This window comes from Populus trichocarpa, chromosome 4 (assembly GCF_000002775.5).
Source record: "Populus trichocarpa isolate Nisqually-1 chromosome 4, P.trichocarpa_v4.1, whole genome shotgun sequence".
Taxonomy (NCBI): domain Eukaryota; kingdom Viridiplantae; phylum Streptophyta; class Magnoliopsida; order Malpighiales; family Salicaceae; genus Populus; species Populus trichocarpa.
In genome coordinates, this window is record NC_037288.2 from 23,372,266 (window position 1) to 23,394,268 (window position 22,003).

General features: G+C 35.6%; 3 protein-coding genes and 2 non-coding genes across 5 annotated transcripts; 4 read left to right on the forward strand and 1 right to left on the reverse strand.

Moving 5' to 3' along the window:
- The first annotated feature begins 2,554 nt into the window (after nucleotides 1–2,554).
- On the forward strand, nucleotides 2,555–8,350 carry LOC18098380 (2-C-methyl-D-erythritol 4-phosphate cytidylyltransferase, chloroplastic). Its single transcript, XM_006385039.3, has 12 exons — nucleotides 2,555–2,830; nucleotides 2,912–2,985; nucleotides 3,078–3,149; nucleotides 4,346–4,401; nucleotides 4,839–4,918; nucleotides 5,037–5,119; nucleotides 5,666–5,743; nucleotides 5,853–5,921; nucleotides 6,546–6,614; nucleotides 6,726–6,772; nucleotides 7,900–7,990; nucleotides 8,140–8,350. Exons 1-12 carry the CDS (start codon nucleotides 2,677–2,679, stop codon nucleotides 8,194–8,196), a joined length of 930 nt encoding a protein of 309 aa, XP_006385101.1. The 5' UTR covers nucleotides 2,555–2,676; the 3' UTR covers nucleotides 8,197–8,350.
- Nucleotides 8,351–8,718: 368 nt separating this feature from the next.
- LOC18098381 (protein STICHEL) lies at nucleotides 8,719–17,012 on the reverse strand. Its single transcript, XM_024599133.2, has 6 exons — nucleotides 14,291–17,012; nucleotides 13,867–14,086; nucleotides 12,805–13,347; nucleotides 10,622–11,327; nucleotides 9,240–9,318; nucleotides 8,719–9,075 (listed from the first exon to the last, which is right to left on the reverse strand). Exons 1-6 carry the CDS (start codon nucleotides 16,424–16,426, stop codon nucleotides 8,974–8,976), a joined length of 3,786 nt encoding a protein of 1,261 aa, XP_024454901.2. The 5' UTR covers nucleotides 16,427–17,012; the 3' UTR covers nucleotides 8,719–8,973.
- A 1,020-nt stretch (nucleotides 17,013–18,032) lies between these two features.
- Nucleotides 18,033–18,107, forward strand: LOC127905280 (small nucleolar RNA snoR64a). The gene has a single exon (XR_008059129.1). It is a non-coding gene; the product is annotated as a small nucleolar RNA snoR64a (small nucleolar RNA).
- A 70-nt stretch (nucleotides 18,108–18,177) lies between these two features.
- Nucleotides 18,178–18,267, forward strand: LOC127905281 (small nucleolar RNA snoR20a). Its single transcript, XR_008059130.1, has one exon. It is a non-coding gene; the product is annotated as a small nucleolar RNA snoR20a (small nucleolar RNA).
- Nucleotides 18,268–19,106: 839 nt separating this feature from the next.
- On the forward strand, nucleotides 19,107–21,136 carry LOC127905187 (uncharacterized). The gene is made up of 3 exons (XM_052452034.1): nucleotides 19,107–19,492; nucleotides 19,597–20,243; nucleotides 20,330–21,136. Exons 1-2 carry the CDS (start codon nucleotides 19,172–19,174, stop codon nucleotides 20,233–20,235), a joined length of 960 nt encoding a protein of 319 aa, XP_052307994.1. The 5' UTR covers nucleotides 19,107–19,171; the 3' UTR covers nucleotides 20,236–20,243; nucleotides 20,330–21,136.
- The last annotated feature ends 867 nt before the right edge of the window (nucleotides 21,137–22,003 follow it).

Consider the following 22,003-nt stretch of genomic DNA (forward strand, 5'->3'; position numbering starts at 1 on the left):
TCTGCCATGCATTTGGTTTTTTTGAAGACTTCAGGTTAAAGTTGGTGATGTTGCCCTCCTGCATTAATTTGAACTTGGTTGTTCAGATATTCCAGTCCAGAAAACTACACCATATGTACAAATTTTAGAATCTTAGGATTGTGTTTGGTGTCTCATGATAGAAGAAACAAATACAGTAGAGACAGAAAGACACGGCTTTGTTAACAGAGACATATAGATATAAAATAAATCCGTCTCTATAATAGTTTTAAAATCATTTTCTATACTTTTAAAATACCAAGGAAAGAGATATATCCCCTCTATTCCAACTCTCTGTCTTTATGTCCCAAGACAATAACAGAAGATTTGGAAACAATTAGGATAGAGGGACGTATCTTCATATTCTTTTATATTTTAAGAAGACAGAAATTCACTCTGGAATTGTCTAAAAGATACAGATTTATCTTTATGTTCCCGTCTTCGTACTTCAAGCAAAAGACGTTTCTATCCTTTCTTTCTGTATTTGTCTCTACTGCCATAGAATATTAACCAGCGCTAAGAATCACAAGACACCACAGGTCCAGGGTACGATTGCTACTCCCTCCCCCATACCGAAAATTCAGAGGGTTAATTGAATACTTTGTTTGGTAAGTTGATTAAATCATTAACACTACCAATACAAAAGCTGCTTGTACTAGCTGAAAGCAGAATTAAGTTGAGCAAAGCAGCTCTATAAATATCACTAGCCATATGGGGTCGGTATTATCTGTTCATAAACAGATAAAAGTTTCATGAAAAAGGGAGTTGCAGAAGGGCAATAATATTTGAACTGGTTAACAATGGGAGATGGTAAGACCTTGATGTTTGTGGAAAAACCACCTCATTTTTCAAGATAATTCTTGAGGATTCTCTTCATCAATGATAGCTCTTTTTTCTATGTAATTCTGTCCCAGTAGGCTTTGCATGTTAAATATTTGGTACTTGCAGTAAAAAGGATAAAAAAGAAGCATAGCAGGAATCACAATTCTGGGTTTTGGTTAGTAATTAATGCTGAAGGTTTCCATTTTAACTTCCTTTTGTCCTCTCAAGTCTTCTCATTTCCTGCGAAACTACATCGTGTGTATTCATACTTCAGAACCTTTAGTGAATCGTAAGGTACCATAGATAATATAATTGCTCATCTCAAAGAGAAGCATGCCAGGCTCTTAGGCTACTACTTCCTCTATATATCAGACTTTCAAAACAATTCAGAGAGTTAAGTAAATTGACTTTTTGATTTATGTAATGCAGGGAAGTTGGGGATTTCTCTGCTAAAAACTGTTCTGCTTAGCTGGTTTCTCAGATTCATCTCAACATATCCATTCTTCAAATTAGCTAGTTAGTTCTGCACGGTAGGTTTGTGAACACATGCAAGCAGGCATCTCTTAAGAAACTAATGCAAGAGGAGATCTGAATAGTCGGATACGGATTTGTTGTCATTGTTGTTAGAATTTCCTCTACTCTGATCTGTCCTCTTAAATGGATCATTGATGGTAATGGCCACCTTCGGAATTAATCCATCAGGAGTTTAGCACTCGACCATGTTTACTTTTATAAGCTAAATTCCTCAATATTCAATTGTTCATTACTGGTTGGGACCTCTTGGCTGATTATCTGCAACGCAAATGAAATCTTTGATCCACTTTGGCATTAATATTCAAGTTGCTGAGCTACTTGCTGTCATGTTGTTGTTGATGATCTTGGTTCACATTTTCTATCACTGAAGCTCTTGTGATTCATGGATGCCACAGATAAAGTTTGCTTGGTTGTATTCACTCTCGCTTAACCTTGGCTTGTTTTGTCCATGAGGCTCCAAGTAAGAAAGGAATTTTTTTTCCTATACAGTATGTAACCTGCAAGAGCGACATTTTTTCAAGATAATGCTTCAAGAAACTATTGATAATGGGAAACTTGCAAGTGTTCTTTTCTTTCTTTTATTAACCTTTTCTATTGTTTTGCGATTAGTACATGATGCCATAGCAAGGGAAGTGAATAAATTACCCTAATAACACCTTTTTTTCTTTTTTTTTTCATTATCTCAATTGCTGACTAATTTCTAGGTGATCATTGATTTTTTAGATTCCTTTTTATTTTTAACATTAAATATATTAAAAATTAAATATTAAAAAAATTAATTTAATTATTTTTTAAATTAAAATATTTTTAAAAAATATTAAAAACAAAAATAAGAATATTCCCACACAACATAACATACCTTGAACCTATCTACTTGTATATTTATTTTTTAATATGCGTACGGTCTGTTTGTTTTTATATTTTAAAAGTGTTTTTTAAAAAAATTATTTTTTATTTTAAATTAATATTTTTTTAGTATTTTTAGATTATTTTGATGTGCTAGTATATAAAATAATTTAAAAAAATAAAAAAATATATTATTTTAATATATATTTAAATAAAAATATTTTAAAAAATAATTTTAATGAATAGAATATGCTAATTACATATCCAAACATGCTCGTGGACTGAGGTTGACAACTGACAAGGCGACGAAGCAGAATATGCTAAAAACCTTGTAGTTTCCATCCAAAGAATCAGTAGTCAGTAAAAAACACAGTTGAAGACAAGTGATTTCTTTCGTTGTTAAATTTTCACCTGACCAAACAAACAGGCCAAAGAGACCCAGAGGGAAGGAGAGAAATGAGTCCCCATCTTCTTCTTTCTCAGATGAACCTCACTACTCTCTCTTTTCCTTACAAATCTCTTAAAAATCTATCCTTTATATCCACTAGCAATCACTCACTTCCTTCCCCGTCTCTTCACTTCAACTCCAATCTCCTCCTTCAATCTCCAGGCAAGCCAAAGTTTCCTTCTTTCTTCTTTCTTGCTTATAAATTAATGCTCTTGATTTTGTTTTGATGGAGTTTGGTTTCAGGACATAAATTCAAGCTGACCCAGAAGCCCAAAATCCTCCCTTTTACTACCAAGAGCTCTGCTCAAGTTGATGATGTAAATAGTCTTCAGACACTTGGGTCTCTTTCTTAATGTATGCTAAAGGGTAATAATTGTTAATATTCTATGTTGTTGTCTGTTTGTCTCAGATATCTGGAGTTGTTAAAGAGAAGAGTGTTTCTGTTATTCTGTTGGCTGGAGGGCAGGGAAAAAGAATGGGTGTATGTTCTTTGTTATTATTATATTTGCCTTTGATTCGTTCTTGTTTCCAAATTATGGCATGTCTTTTATTGGTTTAAGCTGTTAACCATTTTCTTTGCCTGTGTTATGGAATGTGCCTGGCATCGTCGCTCCTAATCCCAGCATGCAATTATTCTGTTCTCTTGCTTGATATACGCCACAATGCAATTGTTAGGTGTAATCTTAGCCCAGTTGTTGGAGTTTCCAATTACTTGGATTGCTTATGAGATTGCGAGTAGCCTTCCTTTTCTTTCATGTATGTAATGGATCGGTTCAGTTCAATCTGATTAGGAAAGAGGGTTGTTAATTACTAGCTCCATTTAAGCATATCCATTAAGCTGTGGGTGATGGTGTTAATTCCCATTATGTGTATGGAGGCCAATACTGTCTTACATCTATCGCCTAGCTCAGTAACATGATATAAATTAATGTCTACACTGAACAATTCTCAAACCTTCCTAGTGTGTTATACCCCAAATGCATCATACCTGCTGGATGTTTCTGATTGGTCTGCCTCTTGGCTTTGCATTACTCTCAATCCAAGTCACTATGTCCAGTGCTCTATGATTCATGTGGCTAATCATCATAACTGGCTTTCTGTGTTACTGTCATCACTGTGTTACTTTTCCATATAGCAATTAACATTTCTTTAAACGGTAACAATAATAATGCATTATGTGGAAATCAAGGAGATACTGAACATATAATTAATTTGCATATTGATTAAAAAAGAGGATAAAGAAAAAAAGAGATATAAAGTGTAAATACACTTGAGTTTGATAGTTTCTTAACATTTAAAACATAAATGAGACCAAACACACTTCAGGGTACATAATTGTTTGCATGACCTTGCATAATAACCCGTTCTGCTCTGCTTTGTATTGAATTCTCTAATTCCAACAATGATAGTCATAAACCTACCTTGGAAATTCTTGATGGGATTTTTCTGACCGATTGGTTTTCAGGTTTTGGAATGCATGGGTTTCTGAGTTAACTATGCCACTATTGTTTTGTTTGATTTTAGGTTTGCATTTGTGTTTTTTTTCGGGTATCTGCTATTACATATTTAAGTTCATAAGTTCTTTCTCTGACATCTACAAGTTGCTTTTAATTTCGTTCATTGTCTATAGTTTATTTTATCTTCCAGATGATGGTTTTATTATCTTTTTGAAATTAGGCAAACATGCCGAAGCAGTATCTACCACTTCTTGGCCAACCTATTGCTTTGTATAGGTAAATGACAACAACTTTTTTCAACTATTTTTTTTCTCCCCTTACCACTGTAGAAGCTTTTAATCATGCTGCCAGAATCTTGGAAGCTTAGTATCTTATGTTTTGTGACAACGAGAAATATTAGCATGTTATAATTAAAAGGTTTGGATGTATAAATTCAAAGGTCGCATCTGTGTGGAAATAATTGAAGGCAATGGTACGGTTTGTTTGCTTCCCCAACACATTCGAGACAGACTGTAACATATCATGCAATTGCAAATCACCCTATGGTCATTTGAAATTATCATGAATGGTTATTTAGTTTGAGTATCCTGAATTTGACCGGGTTTATTTCTGTTATTTTTGATTAAAAGGTCTCATAGCTCAGCTCACCAAGTCTAGGTTTGGCATGTAAGCAACATATGCCTACTGAAAATGACTGCATGATATTTTGGCAGTTTGTACACTTTCTCAGAAATGGATGAAGTGAAAGAAATTATTGTAGTTTGTGATCCATCCTACAAGGACATTTTTGAAGGTTCCAGATCTCTCTCTCTCTCTGTCTTCCTACCTTTGCAGGAAATGGATTCTGATGGGGTTGTTGATAAACTTTTTTAAATTAGGAGATTCAAACTAGTTTTTTATTGTTTTCTCAGATTCTCAAGAACAGATCAATGTAGACCTTAAATTTGCACTGCCAGGAAAGGAGAGACAAGATTCTGTATACAGTGGGCTTCAGGTGCTGCCTCAATCTGTTTTGGTTGAGAAGTTCATGTCTTTTCGATACCATGCTTGATTTTTTTATCAGTTGTGTACTGTTACGGGATGGTTTTTAAAGCATATTGAATACTTTCTTGGGTTTTTTGGTGTGCTTTCAGAAATATGCATAAATAATTCTGATCAAAAGAGCATGGGTGCTAACATCTAATACAAACAACTAGTAGAGACGGGGAAGCTCTACAAGAGCTGCTAATCTCTCTAGAAGAGGGTGAGGGTGGTGTTGCTAGTACCCTGGCAAAACATATCTCATAGTTCATTTAAAACATAATAAGATTCCCCTTCTAACATACCTTAACATGTCTTTTTTAGGATAGCCTTCTTCATTATGATGCATTTCATATCTAAGCTACTTGTGAGTTTCCTTGTAGTTGCTTCACTGCATGAGAGCAATTTACTTGTCTTTGGTGTGTCTCACTGTAAAATTTGTGATTGCAATCAGTCAATAATTCATGTTAGTGTTTGGAAATGTCTGATCTTTAAACATAGCATACCACTTTCTACACAGGAAGTTGATTTGAATTCCGAGCTTGTCTGCATCCATGACTCGGCAAGGCCTCTGGTATTGTCAGAAGATGTGGAAAAGGTTGGATCGAAATACTTCCTCATGTGAATGCATCAACTGTGGATTTTACTACTTTTTACTTCATTCTAGATAATGACTATCCAAGTAAACGGTAATTGCTTGTGCCTAGGTCCTTAAAGATGGTTGGATAAATGGAGCTGCTGTACTTGGTGTTCCTGTTAAAGCTACAATCAAGGAGGTACATAATATTCTTTGGAAGTTACTTGTGTGTGCATTGAACCTTTTTTTTATGCTGTGTGTGTGCACAGGAACAAAAATATTTGAGATGTGAAATGGTTGAGAATAGCTAAGAATATTATAGGCATCATGTGAAATTATGCTGATTGGTCGTAAATAGTTGTTGTCTGGTTTTTCTTTTCTTTTTTTCACTCTTGCATGACTGGTTTGGGGCACATTCTTATTTGATGACTTCAATAAATACTGAGACATTTGAGCTTTTTGTTCCTGCCATTCATGTAGCTTTCTAAGAACAGCTAAACAGGAATTTATTTGTTTTATTTTCTTCAATATTTTTCATTCTGTCCAAGCATACTTCTTTGTGAAAGTGATTAAATAGAAGATCATGCATATATCGACTCTGTTATTTGTGTAAATTCTTTTCATTGCTCTGGAAAAGAGGTTATTTGAAAAGAATTCATTACTTAATATTGTTGCCTTATTATCCTTACTGCCTCATAATAGCTTTTATAACTTTCCTTGGCTTCTTTGATCTCTTGACTAAAATGCCATTAATTAGATATCCATGCATTATAAATCCTAACATCTAACAGAATTTATAATCTGTTAACTAATTTCTATGCAGGCAGATGGTGAATCTTTCGTAGTGAGAACTCTTGACCGCAAAACACTTTGGGAAATGCAGACCCCCCAGGTTCAATGCTTAAAGGATTTATAACCTATCATCAATTTTTTTTTTTTCACTTCCTCAAAAATAGTACTTGAATGCTAATTTATCTAACTGCATATAAATCTTATTGTACAGGTGATGAAACCCGAGTTGCTTAAGAAAGGCTTTGAGCTGGTGAATAGGTAAGCATTATTAGTTGCTATAGATTTCTCTAGTAAATGCTACCCTGGAGCTCTTTTATCCTTCAATATGTTGATATTGCATAAACGAATTTGGAATAGTATTTCACATCAAGCTGCCTCTATAAACGAATTTGGAATAGTATTTCACATCAAGCTGCCTCTATGATCCAGGATCTATCAGCAGAACTTGAATGAACTTTTACATACCCTATTATCTGACAACAACAGATAGGCATCTGAGTTGGACACCAATGTTATTTTTGTCAACATAGTGTGGTCAGAAAGGAAAATTTCCTTTAATGATGGTTCATGTTTTGAGGTTTTATAAACCTGACTGCTTGAGTTTTTGTGAGGGGCAAATAAAAACTTGTTAGCTGTTGATTAGTTGAAACATATTTCCAAGAAGTGGTTTCTGTGTTTTTGTTCATAGCTAATAGCCAGAGGGCCCAGTCAAGTGGGATCTGGTTCTCCAAGGAATTTATAATGGGGATGGCTTTGGAGAGTATATTGGTCCTCCTGAAATTTGAATCGGCCTTCCATTAATATTAAGATAAGCTATACTGACTAAACTTGGCTGTGTCATTTTCTCATCAATAAATTCTGTGGATGCTGAAAATTTGAGGTCTTTCTATTGCTGAAATTTCAGAAACAAGAGAGAGGACCGGTGTAATTATTGAAAATTTTGGTCCATGTAATTCACCCTAATGCTGGTTTGGTGACCAATACCTAGTAAGAAAGTTTCCTATTAATAGTGAGTGTGCATTCTGTATAATGAAATTGAACCACTTTCTTGTCTCTCTCTAGAGGAAGAAATCGTCTGAAAAAGACCAACTGAAGCTTTCCTCTTCCCCAGAGCTGCTCTGTAAGAATAGGACTTGCTATACCATGATTCCTTGGAGACGAGGCTTTTCTGGCTTCTCATTCACACTCACTTCATTGCTTTTGTTTTCATTGGACCCTAGTTGCACAAGGCTTATTAAGCTCCAAATCTCTTTACTCGTGCTGCTTGCAATAGGCATTCTTCTGTGTGGAAAATGTTACCCTTGAGAACCATCTTTATTCAAGATTATCAATTTTCTCTACCGATTCCACATAGGAGTTGGATTCTGACATTAGTAATTGTGCAGAGAGGGTCTTGAAGTCACCGATGATGTATCTATTGTTGAGCACCTTAAGCATCCAGTATACATCACTGAAGGATCATACACAAACATCAAGGTATTGAAAATATATACTCTGTGAACCTTAGCATGAAAGACTGTAAATATGTTTCTTCTCTGCACTTTAGTCAATTTTCTTTTATGCTTACAGAACAAGAGTAGTTTTGTTTCAATTACAAACCCACACTAAAACCCCTTGACTTGCAGGTCACAACCCCTGATGATTTGTTGCTTGCAGAGAGAATTTTAAGCACGAGCTCTTGAGTTATCGGAGTAAACTTTGTTTTCCTTTCGTATTTTTCTCGTAGGACTAAATAATATACTTAAATTTCAATTTCAAATTTCAGCTTCACCTGAATTTTGGTGGAGGCAATCTGAGAAATTTTGGCTTAATAAAACCATGGTTTACCCAGCAAAAGATGGTGTTTAGTTAGGCTCATTTTTAACACAAATAATCAGTATCATGAGCTGCAGTGAGCCAATTTTCTAGACTCTTTTATTTCGAGTATAGTTGATTTCTATTTTGTATAACATGGACATGCGTGGTGTCGATCACAATTCACAACCATGTAAAACTCATCAGTAACTCTTTAAGACTTCCCAGGATTTCAACGGTAGCAGTCGCCTGAGTTGCACGAAATGTTGCCAGGTTGCTGTAGCTGTTGAAGGGTGTTACCTCTCCTCTTTTGTGCCCTGAACACTTACTGGGAAAATGAAACCCTTCTATCAATCACACTATGGTGAGTTTGGATAACTGCATGACAACTAAAACAACGAGAAGAAAAGTGGAGGGGAAATATAATTTGCATCAAATAACAAGAAACCATGAAGAACATCCCAAGTTTCTTTATTCACCGTTGGGCAATGAAAAATAGATGGAGCTAAACATATGCCCCACGTCAAGAGCAAAACCTTTACATTAGATATTTTCTGTGGTTGCATTCGCAAGAATGACTTGGACCCGGAATGAATAAATACAGAAAAATGTGAAGTTCCAAAGACCATCTTTTACTAGCAGGGATTGTATTTGAAATGTCTCAGTTATCTTGTAATTCTGCTATCCGGTTTCTTTTGCTTTGCACACTCACCAAACAATGAAAATCGCCCACTTCTGCCTCGAGGTTGAACTGGAGTCTCTTTCACCTGTTTAAGTGCAGAAATAAGGCATGATCAATGAGGGGCAAGCACCCTTTTACTAAACAAAAGGATAATGGTAATAAGTGGTAGATCAATTGGGCATGTCTACAATACTTGACTGCTATGCTGTCATAAAAATAAAATAAAAAAGCAGGTTGAAATCGGTGTACCTTTGCTCTATGAGATCTGCTGGTGTTCCAACATAAAAGCCCACTGCAACCTCCACCAGCCGAACTTGACTCGTATCCCCTAAAGAAAAAGGTAAGAGTTTGAGAGTTATGCAACACATTAATTTTGATGCATCACAAGATAGAGCTTAGCTTGATTCACTCCCACTTCCTTCTCTATGACACTGTATTCCACAATTCGGGCAAAAAAGATGACCATCGAAAACCATATAAACATACTGATGATGGAGGAAGAAAGACAAACAGCAATATCACTTGTCCAATAGAGATACAAACCTACTGTCTCACTGCTGTCTTTAAGAAAGTCTTAAAATGATCATTTTGGTCACTTGAAAAGAATGCAATTCACAAAATATTTAATTACCACTACAAACACCCCCCACTAAGCCTCCATTTGAACCAGTTAGGGTAGGTTAAGATGAATCTCGTTTACAAGTTCAAACTTTTATAAGTTATAGTAATCTTAAAATAATCTCTAAAATCTCTCCATTGATTCAAACTTCTTGTCTCCAGCAAAAAGATGTATCTTTCCAACTCCTATTCCACAACTCTCAATGATCTTTTAAACTACACGTTTCTTGACTCCCCATCAACTCATCTTACTTTATTTTTAGACAAAACGATGCATTATGTTATCCAAGCATCATCATTAGATATCTTCTTCCTTTCGGTAAATAACTAATGAAACACTGATTAAAATACCTAAACTAAGCACGAAAAGCAGATCATATGCTAAAATGATTCAGTCAAGGATACGATGAACAAATTAGCCAAGTAAAAAATGATGGTCCAATGGAGGGGAACTACGACCACAATTAACCTGACAATTCATGTCTTATTTCCATAGAAGTTTCAATTCAAAACTGACCCAAACATGGAGCAAAAATACCTCATAACTTTTTTAATTAATGATATGGCAACGAAGAGTACTGGTAGGGAGATATGGGATAAGAAAAACCCCATTCAAGAATGTAAGAATTCATGAACGTCTAAAGCATAATGACACTCTGAGGGAAGACAAGCATTGAAAAGTAATCTATGATGAGCAGCACCATTCTATATATATTGCTAATTTCTTTTATCCTCAAATTTTACTTTATTTTGATACAGAGCCTATGAATATTGTGAGTTTTATCCATGAAAAAAATATCAACTAGCATATTCCTCAGATTAGATTTTGAAATGCAGTTAAAACTCTACAAAGAACAAGAACTGCTTAACTAAATAAATGCAAATAGGTTAACTGCCTAACAAAATTTTAAAAGATGCATGCAAATATGGTTTTGAGGATAAAGGATCGTAAAGAATTAGTAAAAACAATCTAAAGTCATGGAAAACCAAAAGGAGATCTGAAAAAGACTCACAGGCTTTCTTTGCTTCCATTGACCACATAGCTGCTTCCATGTAATAAGCTTGGTGATATTGGATAATGGTCCACCATATGACCAATCTGGTCCTTATGGTGAACCCTCCGATTCTGCATCTTCAATACTTTGAGTTCATGATTTAATTCATCTCCCCATGTCTGGGAGGACGGTGCCACTGAACCTATGGAATCTATTTGACTTTGTTGATAGGTGTCGTCTTGAGGCAACACCTGATTCTTCTCGGGTTTCAAACAACTCAATGATCCTGGAGTGCCCTTCTCTGCCGCCTGTAACCAGGCAGTTTCTAACCTCTGTTCACGGATAATGGATTCTATTCTCTGCATTGGCATTTCCCGCTTCCCTTCTCCATTGTTTTCAGCGTTGGCATCATTAAAGCTTCCTTTGGATAGTTTTGGGAACTCTTCTTGCAAGTCCAAATTGGAATAACCAGCTACTGCATCAGAGCAATTAGCCTTCTTTCCCAGCTCAATTGCCAACGTAGTGTCTGCTTGCCTATGACCTTCTTGTAACTCAGATTGATTCGCATAAATCACAGAATCCAGACCATCTGTGATAAGAATAATTCTAACCTCTACATTGCGTCTAAGGACTATTTCAATTGAATTTGTGATACTGCTCAAAAACCTTTCAGCTCTGGCTTTAATATCTTGGTCCTCAAATGCAACATAAACAGCAAGGGCTCCTGCAAGCAGAAGCATATCAAACATAAGATATGAAGGCGCAGAGAGAGAGAGAGAGAGAGAGACATTCATCCACATGTACATCCATGCAGAGAGACAGATCACTCATTTATCGAGGATGAATTGGAATTTAAACATCAAAACAATCCACCCAATTGCAGAAAATATTCCATTCTGCCAATTTAAATAACTTTTGTCTCATGCACAGCTTAAGTAACTTTTTCACTTCATCCATTGTGTTTTTATTTAACTGGTACTTAACACTTGCCACTCAAAATCTGGTATAAACATTGGTCGCATCATATCAATTTTGCATAACAAGGAAGAAAATTATAAGCAAAATGAGTGAAGAACAACCCAATCCATCCAAACAAGCAGGTTATGAAGCAGGAATTGTGGAGTGGTAGGCAGCTATAGATAAATCTTTTCTGATATCTTGTAATTCAAGAACACAAAAAACTTTGCTGCCAACATATATTGAATACTCACAAGGACGGTTGTAACCAGGGAGCTACTCAGAAACAGAGAAGGCAATAATGAAATAAAGGTAGATTAGGAATTGATGCGATCATTCTTCTGTGATTCCATTTACAAAAAATTATGAAGTAAATTTCACAAAGAACGAAAAGGGTGAATGAAAGCATGAGTGCCAAAGACATCAAGAATGGCAATGGTGATATCAATATCAGGGAAGATTAATACTTTTTATTAAAACTAGGAGATCAAGTAGTTTAACTAGTTTGAAGATAGCTTTTATATAATTTACAAGTTATTGAGTCATTAGAAGGATCAGGTAGCAATGAAAAATATGTTGAATTTTGCGACTTTGGGATATTAAGTGACTTAAAACTACTAAAGAAAATGAATTGGCGCACATTTTGTTAAGTAAATTATCATTTCTCTTTTGTTTCAGAAATATATTTCTTGTTATATAGCTTTTATAATGTTATTTTCATTTGTTACTGAACCTTGCAATTCACAACCACAAATATGGGTTTCCAATTCACGATTCAAATCTAGATTTAACAACCATTTTCATTAGGATTGCCAGAATCATGCGAATTTGAGATGCTCTTATGGTTCATAGAAGAACTTAAGAGCAAGCAGAGGAGAAAAATATCTTTGTTTTTGCAAATTGAGCACATTACCTCACTGTATAGCACACAACTTGCCTAAGAAGCATCATTCACCAGATCAGCCATCCGGCAAAAGAAAAATAACTAATTTTGATCATATAGGCAACAGATCTAGAATCTCTATCCCACATATCAAGTCCTCAAGAATCACTAGAAGCGCATTGGGAGTGATGTATGGTTGATCAGATATAGATCTATATGCAACTAGATCAAACAGAACGTAAAATCAACAAGGGAAACAATTTTTGTATTTAAGTTGTAGTTCTTTCTTTTATCATGATTTTCAGTTACAGTTCTACCAGAAAATGATATTGGAAATGAAATAGAAAAGTGTTGGACTTACCATCCACTTCAGATATAGATAGAAGCTTTCCGTGAGCATGCAGCAGCTGCCTCAATGTCTGTGAGTGACACTTTTCAATACATTTCTCCCATATATCATCCAACTTCTCTGAGTTTTTGTATCTAAATATCATATTTCCAGTTATTTCATCATCCAATGAAGTAGATGAAGTACGGCTATTCACCAATCGACTACGAGGGGCCTTGGCATTAAAACCAAATTCCCCTTGTTGGCTGGAACATCCATTTATTTCCCTGTATAGGGATGGAGGTGAACTTGATCTCTGAGTCAAATATTGAGCATTGGACTTTGTCTTGTAAACCTTGGATTCCTTTGAAGCACTTGAAGGATCTTCCTCTGTTGTCCTGGAGCTCTGCCTCCTACTGCTGCTTGACTGAGTGAGATCCATTGAAGGTGTAGAACCAAGCTGTAGAAGAGTTGCTGTGAACCATGTTGAGCGGTCACTTGAGATCCTTAGCTGTTTCTCAGCCTCTGAAAGAAGCCTCAAAGCATGCTTTAGTCTCTCCAGTTCTGCTTCAGTCACTAAAAAACCAAATGAAGTATCCATAATGATTAACAACATTCTGAGGAAAAATTGGAATTCCAATACACACATGTTTGTAAATATATATGATCTTCATACTATATAATAAATTGTAAAATTAAGCATCAAGGTCAGACAAGATGAATCTAGAGGCTAGCGTCCAAATAAATGAACTAGGAACATAGAAAAAAGGCCATTAAAGCAGGTACAATCAAGTATTACCATTTTAAAGTTGAGCTAAACCTAATCTGAAAAGCAATTAACTGATTCTGCCCTGAGCATCTATTTGCTCTAGTTTTTGTCTATCTCAGGGAGGTTTTCCCAAGAAGGAAAAGGAACATACAGTAAAGGGGACTGTGGTTGTTTTGCAACCACAAGGAAATCAGTTTGGCTGCTGATCAATACAATCTATTGTCTGAAGATAAAAATCAAAAAAGTTTATAAGTCTATGCATAGTTCTTATCTGCAGAAGGGAGAGCTGTAAGGTCACAGTATAAGAGCAAGGAACCGCTACTCACAGTTGTGTGTACCAAAGAGTGAATCACCATGTTTGGCATCAACAACATTGTATGTCCCAGCAATAATGTCCATAATGAGGCTAGCCAGTTGAGACATCAAAACCATTGGATCAACGCCAGAGTCCATCAAATCCCTGGCCCTTTTTACTGTTTCTGCAGTGTCTGAAGACATCGCTAGTTCCAAAAGTTCCAGTAATTTCTCATCTGAAACAACCCCCACCTGAAATGGTTGAAAAGTACATATTCAAGTTCAAAAACAATTCAGGTATACATTAAACAGAAATTCACAAGTATTGTTCACCTAGTTATATGATACTTAATAATGATTCACCAATTAGGCTTCTCCCAACAAGATTTGAAAATAATCTAAGGGAACCGATTGAAGCTGAAAATGTTAAAGGACACATCAGTAGACAGAACTCACCAATTCATTTACAAGAGACGTTGTTATCTTCTTCCCCAGCAAACTCAACTGGTCTAACATTGTTTCAGCATCTCGAAGTGAACCATCTGCATTCAAAGAAATCAAATCCAGAGCACCTAATTCAACATCAAGATTCTCTTCTTTAGAAATTTTCCTCAGTCTTGCCACAATATCTCCATCTTTAATTTTGTTGAAGAGGTACTTCTGACATCGTGATTGTACAGTACGGGGCACATTATCAGGATCAGTTGTTACAAATATGAACACAACTCGCTGTGGTGGTTCTTCAAGAAACTTGAGAAATGCTAACCACATCTTAGAGGGTAACAAGTGACACTCATCGATAAGAAAAACCTTGTAATGTGAAGAGCCCAATGGGGGCCTATGCGAAATTTTCTTCAGAAGGTATCTAACTTTATCAATTCCCTTCTTGTCAGTGCCATCAACTTCCCATAGATCCCTGGTCTTCCCAGAAATGGAATCACTGCATTCCCTACAGTACCCACATGGTTTTATTTCTTCAGCAGACGTGCAGTTTAAGGCAGAGGCAAAAATCCTAGCTGCTGATGTTTTACCAATACCACGTGGACCTTGGAAAAGATAAACCGGTGCTATCCTTCCCCTAGAAATAGCATTGGTAAGTGATTGAACAACAATGTTTTGCCCAATCAATTCACTGAAGAAAACTGGCTTGTATTTCTGGCTTAAGCTTCCAATATTTTCAGGCGTGCCTTCCTCTTCTCCGTCTCCATTTAAAGCCACAATCTCCAACCCATCCTGACTCCTGCAACTTGACCACCTCCTCCCATCCAATCTACTCAAGGCCTCTAAATCAAGTTCCCCATAGTTTGTAGAAAGCTCATCATCACTAAGCCCAGTTCCTATTGATGACCCTCCTATGCCATCACCACTATTTGTAAGCAATGGGAGCAATGCATGTCCAGTTCTTGAACCAATTCTGCGCTTATTTGAAATTGACCATGAACGTCGGCGTCTATGATACAGTGGCTGACTACCACAGAACATGCTACTTCCTTTTCTCCTTAAAGTATCTGAAAGGGAAGGTGAGCAACAACTACTCCCACATACACCTCTGTATCTTGGCGTCCGTTTGGACCAGTAGCAAGGAATGCCACATCCCTGGCGACCAGGTAAATCTAAATGATCATCATCCTCATCATCCCCATCATTCACTGAGGTTGTGGTGGCATCCCAAGATCCAACATTGCTCGGATTGCGCTTACGATACTTATCATAAGAACTAGCTGATAGTGCAGGTGTGCTGTGAGAATAAGAAGAGTCCTCTTTTCGAGTAGTTCTCAATAATTTAGATGGAGAATGTGACCGATTCTTATGCTTAAGTTTTAACAGCAATGGGGATGCCCCAGAAATCTTTCTTAAGTACTCTGAATTACTATATTCTTCAGTATCATCAGATTGCTCTACAACATCATCCCTTCCTAAACCTAAACCCAAGCCCATTGAAGGATGGCCCTTGAGTAATCTCCTCAAGTTCATCTCTTTTTGTTGATATCTAGACAAAACATCGAAACGGGCATTAGTTTTCTTACTCTTTTTCTTGATCCCCATAGCTCTTCTCATAGATGGTGACACGAGATTTGCATCTCTACACCTGAAAATCATTGCAGCAGACCTTGTCTCACCCAAATAAGTGTCACTCTTCGAATCCCCAGCATTTCTTGCATCACTCAGGCTGTCATCAAGGCTCCCTTGAATAGAACAAGACTCGTAGTCATCATCAGCATCATTCCTTGCCAACGCACTCTTCTCACTGGAAGATTTCTGAGACTTCCAATTGTAAAGGAACACTCTTTTGTCTTTCCCATGATTATTCCCACTCTTGAAATGCGAATCCAAATGGGCGCTATTGTTATTATGACTACCACCACCACCACCATTTTGGATTGCATTCTCAGTCTCAAAATGCTTCCAAGCGGAAGCAGAAGTAGAAGACGCAGCCGCCGCCATAGTCGCTGCAGATCTAGCTGAATTAAGAGGTGACTTCCATGAAGAACTTGTTCCTGGATCTCTCAAAACTCTAGCTGCCTTCCTGATTTGAGTAAGCTCCTTCTTTAAATGAAGTCTGCTTGGATCAGAAAATCTCATTTCTGACATTTTATTTTTCAAAATTATTCGAGCAACCAAACACACACTCACAATCAAATTAAAAAGAACCAATCTTGAGAATTTCAAAAAAACAATCAATTTTGAATTAGACCCGCATTCCCATTTCTTCAATCATGCACCTCCATATCAATCATTTGAGCGAGGAACATTTTACAAGCAATGAAAGAATGGTGAAAATGCAGAAAAAAGACACCTTTTTTCTTAAACTTTTGTGTGTTTTTGGAAGGTTGGAGTGAGGAGTGTAGATCTGACAAGAGTTTTTCTTTGACTAATTACTTGTACACACACATGATGATGCAGTGAAGGGGTGGTGAGATAACCTCAAGACTCTCTCTTTCTTCTCTTTTCTCTATGAAAACTCTCTCTTTCTCTCACTAGGGTTTGGATTTCTCTCAGTTGGCGCCCCAAATGACGTCTTGAAAGTTGAATTGAATCTTTTGAGAGTCTTTCGTGTCTTCTCTCTTGTCTCTCTTCTCTCACCTTTTCTTTGGGCATAATTTGGACATGAGATGAGAAGAAAAAGAAAGTTGAAACATATGGAAAGCTCCCTCCAAACAAGGATTCTCTTTTGTCTCTTTCATCACTACTTACATTGGATCATGTTTTTTTCTTTCATAATTATAAAGATTATTAGGCCAAAATATAAAATATAATATTTTTTTACTTGATAATATAATATTTCAAATAATTTTTTATTATATTTATTTGATGCACATAGACTAAGTTTACCTCACTTTTTCGATCCTCCTCTTGTATCTTGAAATAAAATATTTATGTAACTTAGAAATTATGGTAAATTCTTTTTTTAAAAACAATTTCTATCAAAACTTAGATACCGTTTGGGAGTAAGTTTTAACTTGTTTTTTATTAAAATTTAAATTTTTTACTTCAAATTAATTATTTTTAGTATTTTTAGATCATTTTAATATTATAATATCAAAAATAAATTTTAAAAACTAAAAAATAATATTATTATTTTGATGTTTTTCTAAACGAAAAACACTTTAAAAAACAACTGTTACCACACTCTTAAAAAATATTTATTAGTCAATCCTTCTCTTTGCATAATAAGTTTATCTAATACTTTTTCTTCAGTCATTTTCTTTGTTTTTATATCTTGATTTTATCTAAAAAAAATATTTTGTGTAACTTAATGATTATGATAAATTATTTTTAAGAAAATAATCTCCATAAAAAATAAACTTGGGATCCTCATTTGTATCAGTTCCTTGTAATTTCTTTTATGTTCTCAAAATCTAATTTCTGTAATGGGTTTTTTATTTGCAGAACACAGCTGCAACACCGCTGGGGTTTGCAGCACAAAAACGCAGAGACTGAGGTAAGTTCCTCCCTTATCTCCATCTTCTTTTTCAGTTTTTTAGATGAAAAATTTCATTGTTGCTGCATGCTCGATTACAAATTTTTGATTTGTAAATCTTTATAAAAGGGACACTAATGGCTTTCTGAAAAACCCAGCCCTAAACCGCCGTGAACCTTCTCCAAAAACCCCCTCTATCTTCCCCTCTTCTAATTATTGCATTGATTTAAACAATTCTTTGAATTTATTTTTTTCAATCTGGAGAGGCAAATGACGAATCTTTTAATTGTTGAATGCTCAGACTCTTGGGTTCTTATGATTTATATGCTTGAAAAAAAACTGATCTGATGCTCTCTATCTTTCTGCTTTTATGTCTTCAAGTCTCAGCTTTCATTGTTTTTTTTTAATTACTGTGCTGCCAGCCAATGATGCAAACCCTGATTTTCACTTAAAGCAGGGCTATCGATCTGCCTAAACTGTTGTTAATACATGAACTAGGACGGTCTGAGGCTTGAATGGTTTTAGTTTTTTTTTGTTTTTCAAGATTTTGTTTTCTATCTTCTTGTTCGAAGGCTAAAAACTTGCTTTGGACTCTGTTTTGTGCATGATGAGAAACATAAAAAATAACAGTTATCCCTGGCTAATTCATCTGTGCTGATTCCTTAACCAGGAAAAAAATTAATTTTATGTGTGTTTGCTTGATTCCTTTACGGTAGCTAGCAGATTAGTTGTTCTACTCCTCTCTTTTTCGCAAAAATTCCCATGTTATACTGAACTTTATATTTACAGTAACTTTTTAAGCTATTTTGAACAGAAATTTTTTGATCACCAAACAAGCTAGACTGAGGTAAGTTCCTGCCTTATCTCCATCTTCATTTTCTTTTGTTTTAGATGAAAAATTACATGTCTGTGTACTTGCATGATCAATTACCGTGTGTTCGTCAATTGACAATTATCGTAATGAGTTCCTATTAGCATGTCATGTAGGACTACTTTTATTTATAAATCAAAATTTTTTGTTTAGTTTTGTGTGTTTGCATGCTGCGAAAGAAAGCTGGGTTTCTTTGAATGTATAAATAAATTCTGTTCTGTTTGTTTTTTCCCTCTATTTTTGATGAGATAACAGCATGCTGGCAATGAAGTTTTGCATGATCATTCAAATATTATGGCTGAAACTGAGTTTCTGAACAGTTGAAAATTTATGGGTTGCAATTACATTTCATTACAAATTAACATGAACATTCTCATTGACATACATGCACGGTTAATTTTTTTTGCCAAACACACAGCTTTTGTAAATGCTAAACATTGAGTGCTTTATTATTGTATTAGTCCACGATTTATTTATGTGCCACAATTTAATTGATATCATTTTTATTCATTTCAAACTTTTGTTAAATGTTTTAAAAGATATCATGGAAGGGCTTGAATCTTCTGATAAGGCTGCTTGGACAAAGGAAATGTTGCATATATTTTGTGATATATGCATTAAGGCAATTGATATGGGAATGAGACCTAATACTCATTTCGATAAACCGGGGTGGAAATTTCTTATAACATCATTTAAAGAACAAACTGGGCATGCATTTACTAAAACACAATTGAAAAACAAATGGGATGGATGCAAAAAGGATTGGAGGATATGGAATAAGCTGGTTTCTGAAACCGGTGTTGGCTGGAATAGTGAATTAGGCACAATTGCAGCTAGTGATGAGTGGTGGAAACAAAAAATTCAGGTACATTCCTTGTCATCGGCACAATTTATTTTATTATTTTCAAATTCCAGCCCTAAAATTTTACTAGTCTTGATCCTTCATTACTTTATTTAATTTATATGCAGGAAATTAGAGGAGCCAAAAAATTCAGACATGTCGGTATTGAGCCGTCTTTAAAGAATAAATTTGACCGAATGTATTCCAACATTGTCGCAACTGGAGCGTTTGCATGGGCTCCTTCATCAGGTGTACCTGCTGGCAGTGGTGTTGATCCTGGTACAAGCAATGCCGACATTGCTGATGATGGTTTGGAAGAGGGCAGCGGTGATTCGGAGGAAGATGTGATTCCAGATTTCCAGACTGATATGGCTCGAATGGTTGGAGGGATACATATGTCTAGCAGCACCAATACAAAAAGCGGCGAGAAAAGAAAAGAACGAGATCATTATGATGTGCGAGGTAGAAAGAAGAAAACATCTGGAATTGGTGTTAAGTTGCTGACAAGGTGCAATCATCTACTTGAGAGTATGTCAACTAAGAGTGATTCGACGTCTGTTAATATGGATCGTGAAGGCTGTAGTATTCCCGAGGTCATGGCTGAACTGCACTCCATTCCTGGAGTTTCAGTTGACGATGATTTTCATGACTTCGCTACGGAGTATCTTAGTCTAAGAAGGAAAAGAGAAATGTGGTCCAGTATGGGCGATATGCAACAGAAGTTGCGATGGTTGCAGCGAATGTATGAACGAAGTAAACGTGCTTAGCTGACAAGGTATTACTAAAGTATATTAACTGTTAATCAATTAAGTATGTTCAAGTGCTTACAATATTTATACATGTTTTGTTTTATTGTTGCAGAGTAATGGGATGCCGGTTTTTAAAAGAGTAGTTTCCATTTGCCGAAGTTTGTTCGAGGCATTGTATTTGCGGTAATTGATGAACTTTTTCTAGATAAACTGCTTTACGGGATTTAACAGACTTGTATGAGAAATTGTTGGTTGTAATGTTGTATTTTATCAATGAATTACAATGTTCAATGGTTAATGTTCAATGGTTGACATTTTAATGGAATTGGTTGGTAATTTACCTTAACTGATTTGTTAACTATATATTTGTATTTGCTGCCGTGAGGTCTGCTGGGAATAATAATACATGCTGCTGTGTTTCTTTCCTTAGCTGTACTTTTTTCAATTTGTTAGCAACTGTTAGATTAGGCATGAAAGGAGAAACCAAGATATATGCTTTGTATGAGATGGAGAGAGTAATAATAATAAAGAATCAATAGGCAGCATTTATGTGTGCATCGAATTTAATATTTGATGATATTTGCTGCATTGTTTACCCCTTTAGGATTCATTGTCCAAATGGGAGAGGGGGGGATAAAAATGAACCAAGGCAAATAAAAAATGACAGATTGTTGCTTATAATTTACCTTTACTGTTGATCCTTCTTTCTTTGCTGCCATGAGGTTTCATAATACATGCTGCTGTGTATCTTTCATTTGCAGTAATTTTTTCAATTGGTTAGCTAGAGATTGACGTGTTGCATACTGTTTTTGCCTTGGCTGTCTAGTGTTAGCTTGTGAGGTCTGAAACAACAACATCTTTTGCAAACTGTTTGTGTTTTTTTCATTGTTGCCGTGAGCTGTGATGGGACTAATGTTGTTGCTTTTTCTTCATTTTCTGTGTTGATGGTCTTCCTACTGGTTCAGTGACTTGTAATTGTTAGGAATGAGCAGCTACTGTTAGCTTGTGAGGTCTGAAAAAGCAACCCCTTTTGCAGTAATTGTTTGTGTTTTTTTCATGGTTGCCGTGAGCTGTGATGGGACTAATGTTGTTGCTTTTTCTTCCTTTTCTGTGTTGATGGTCTTCCTACTGGTTCAGTGACTTGTAATTGTTAGGAATGGGCAGCTACTGTTAGCTTGTGAGGTCTGAAAAAGCAACCCCTTTTGCAGTAATTGTTTGTGTTTTTTTCATGGTTGCCGTGAGCTGTGATGGGACTAATGTTGTTGTTTTTTCTTCCTTTTCTGTGTTGCTTGTCTTCCTACTGGTTCAGTGAGTTTTAGCTCTGTTTTTTTTCCTTTAAACATGTCAGGATGGTGTACATGCATGTGCTGTAAAAGATGATTATATGAGCTGTAAAAGATGATTTATATGCTACTTTTACAGCACATGCATACATGTGAATGTACTGATTTTGAAAGCTGAAAAATTGTAAAATATACGTAAAGAGGATTGAAATTTTCTATATAAAGAGGAATGTGTACATCATATTTTACAATGACATAGCTTTCTATAACAAGCTTCTAAAACCTTTCAATTGCACCAAATACAAGGAAGCAAGTAGAATACTTCTTTTTTGCTGGCTTTACAGGTATGGAAAAAAACTTATGTCGCACCAACTCTATGATAGTATTTTTATTGAATGTTATTTAATTATTTAAATATTTTTATTAACAACATATAATTTTGTTTTTGTTTCCATGTAATTGAAGTTATGGATGATCCACGATTTAATAACATATTTAATGAA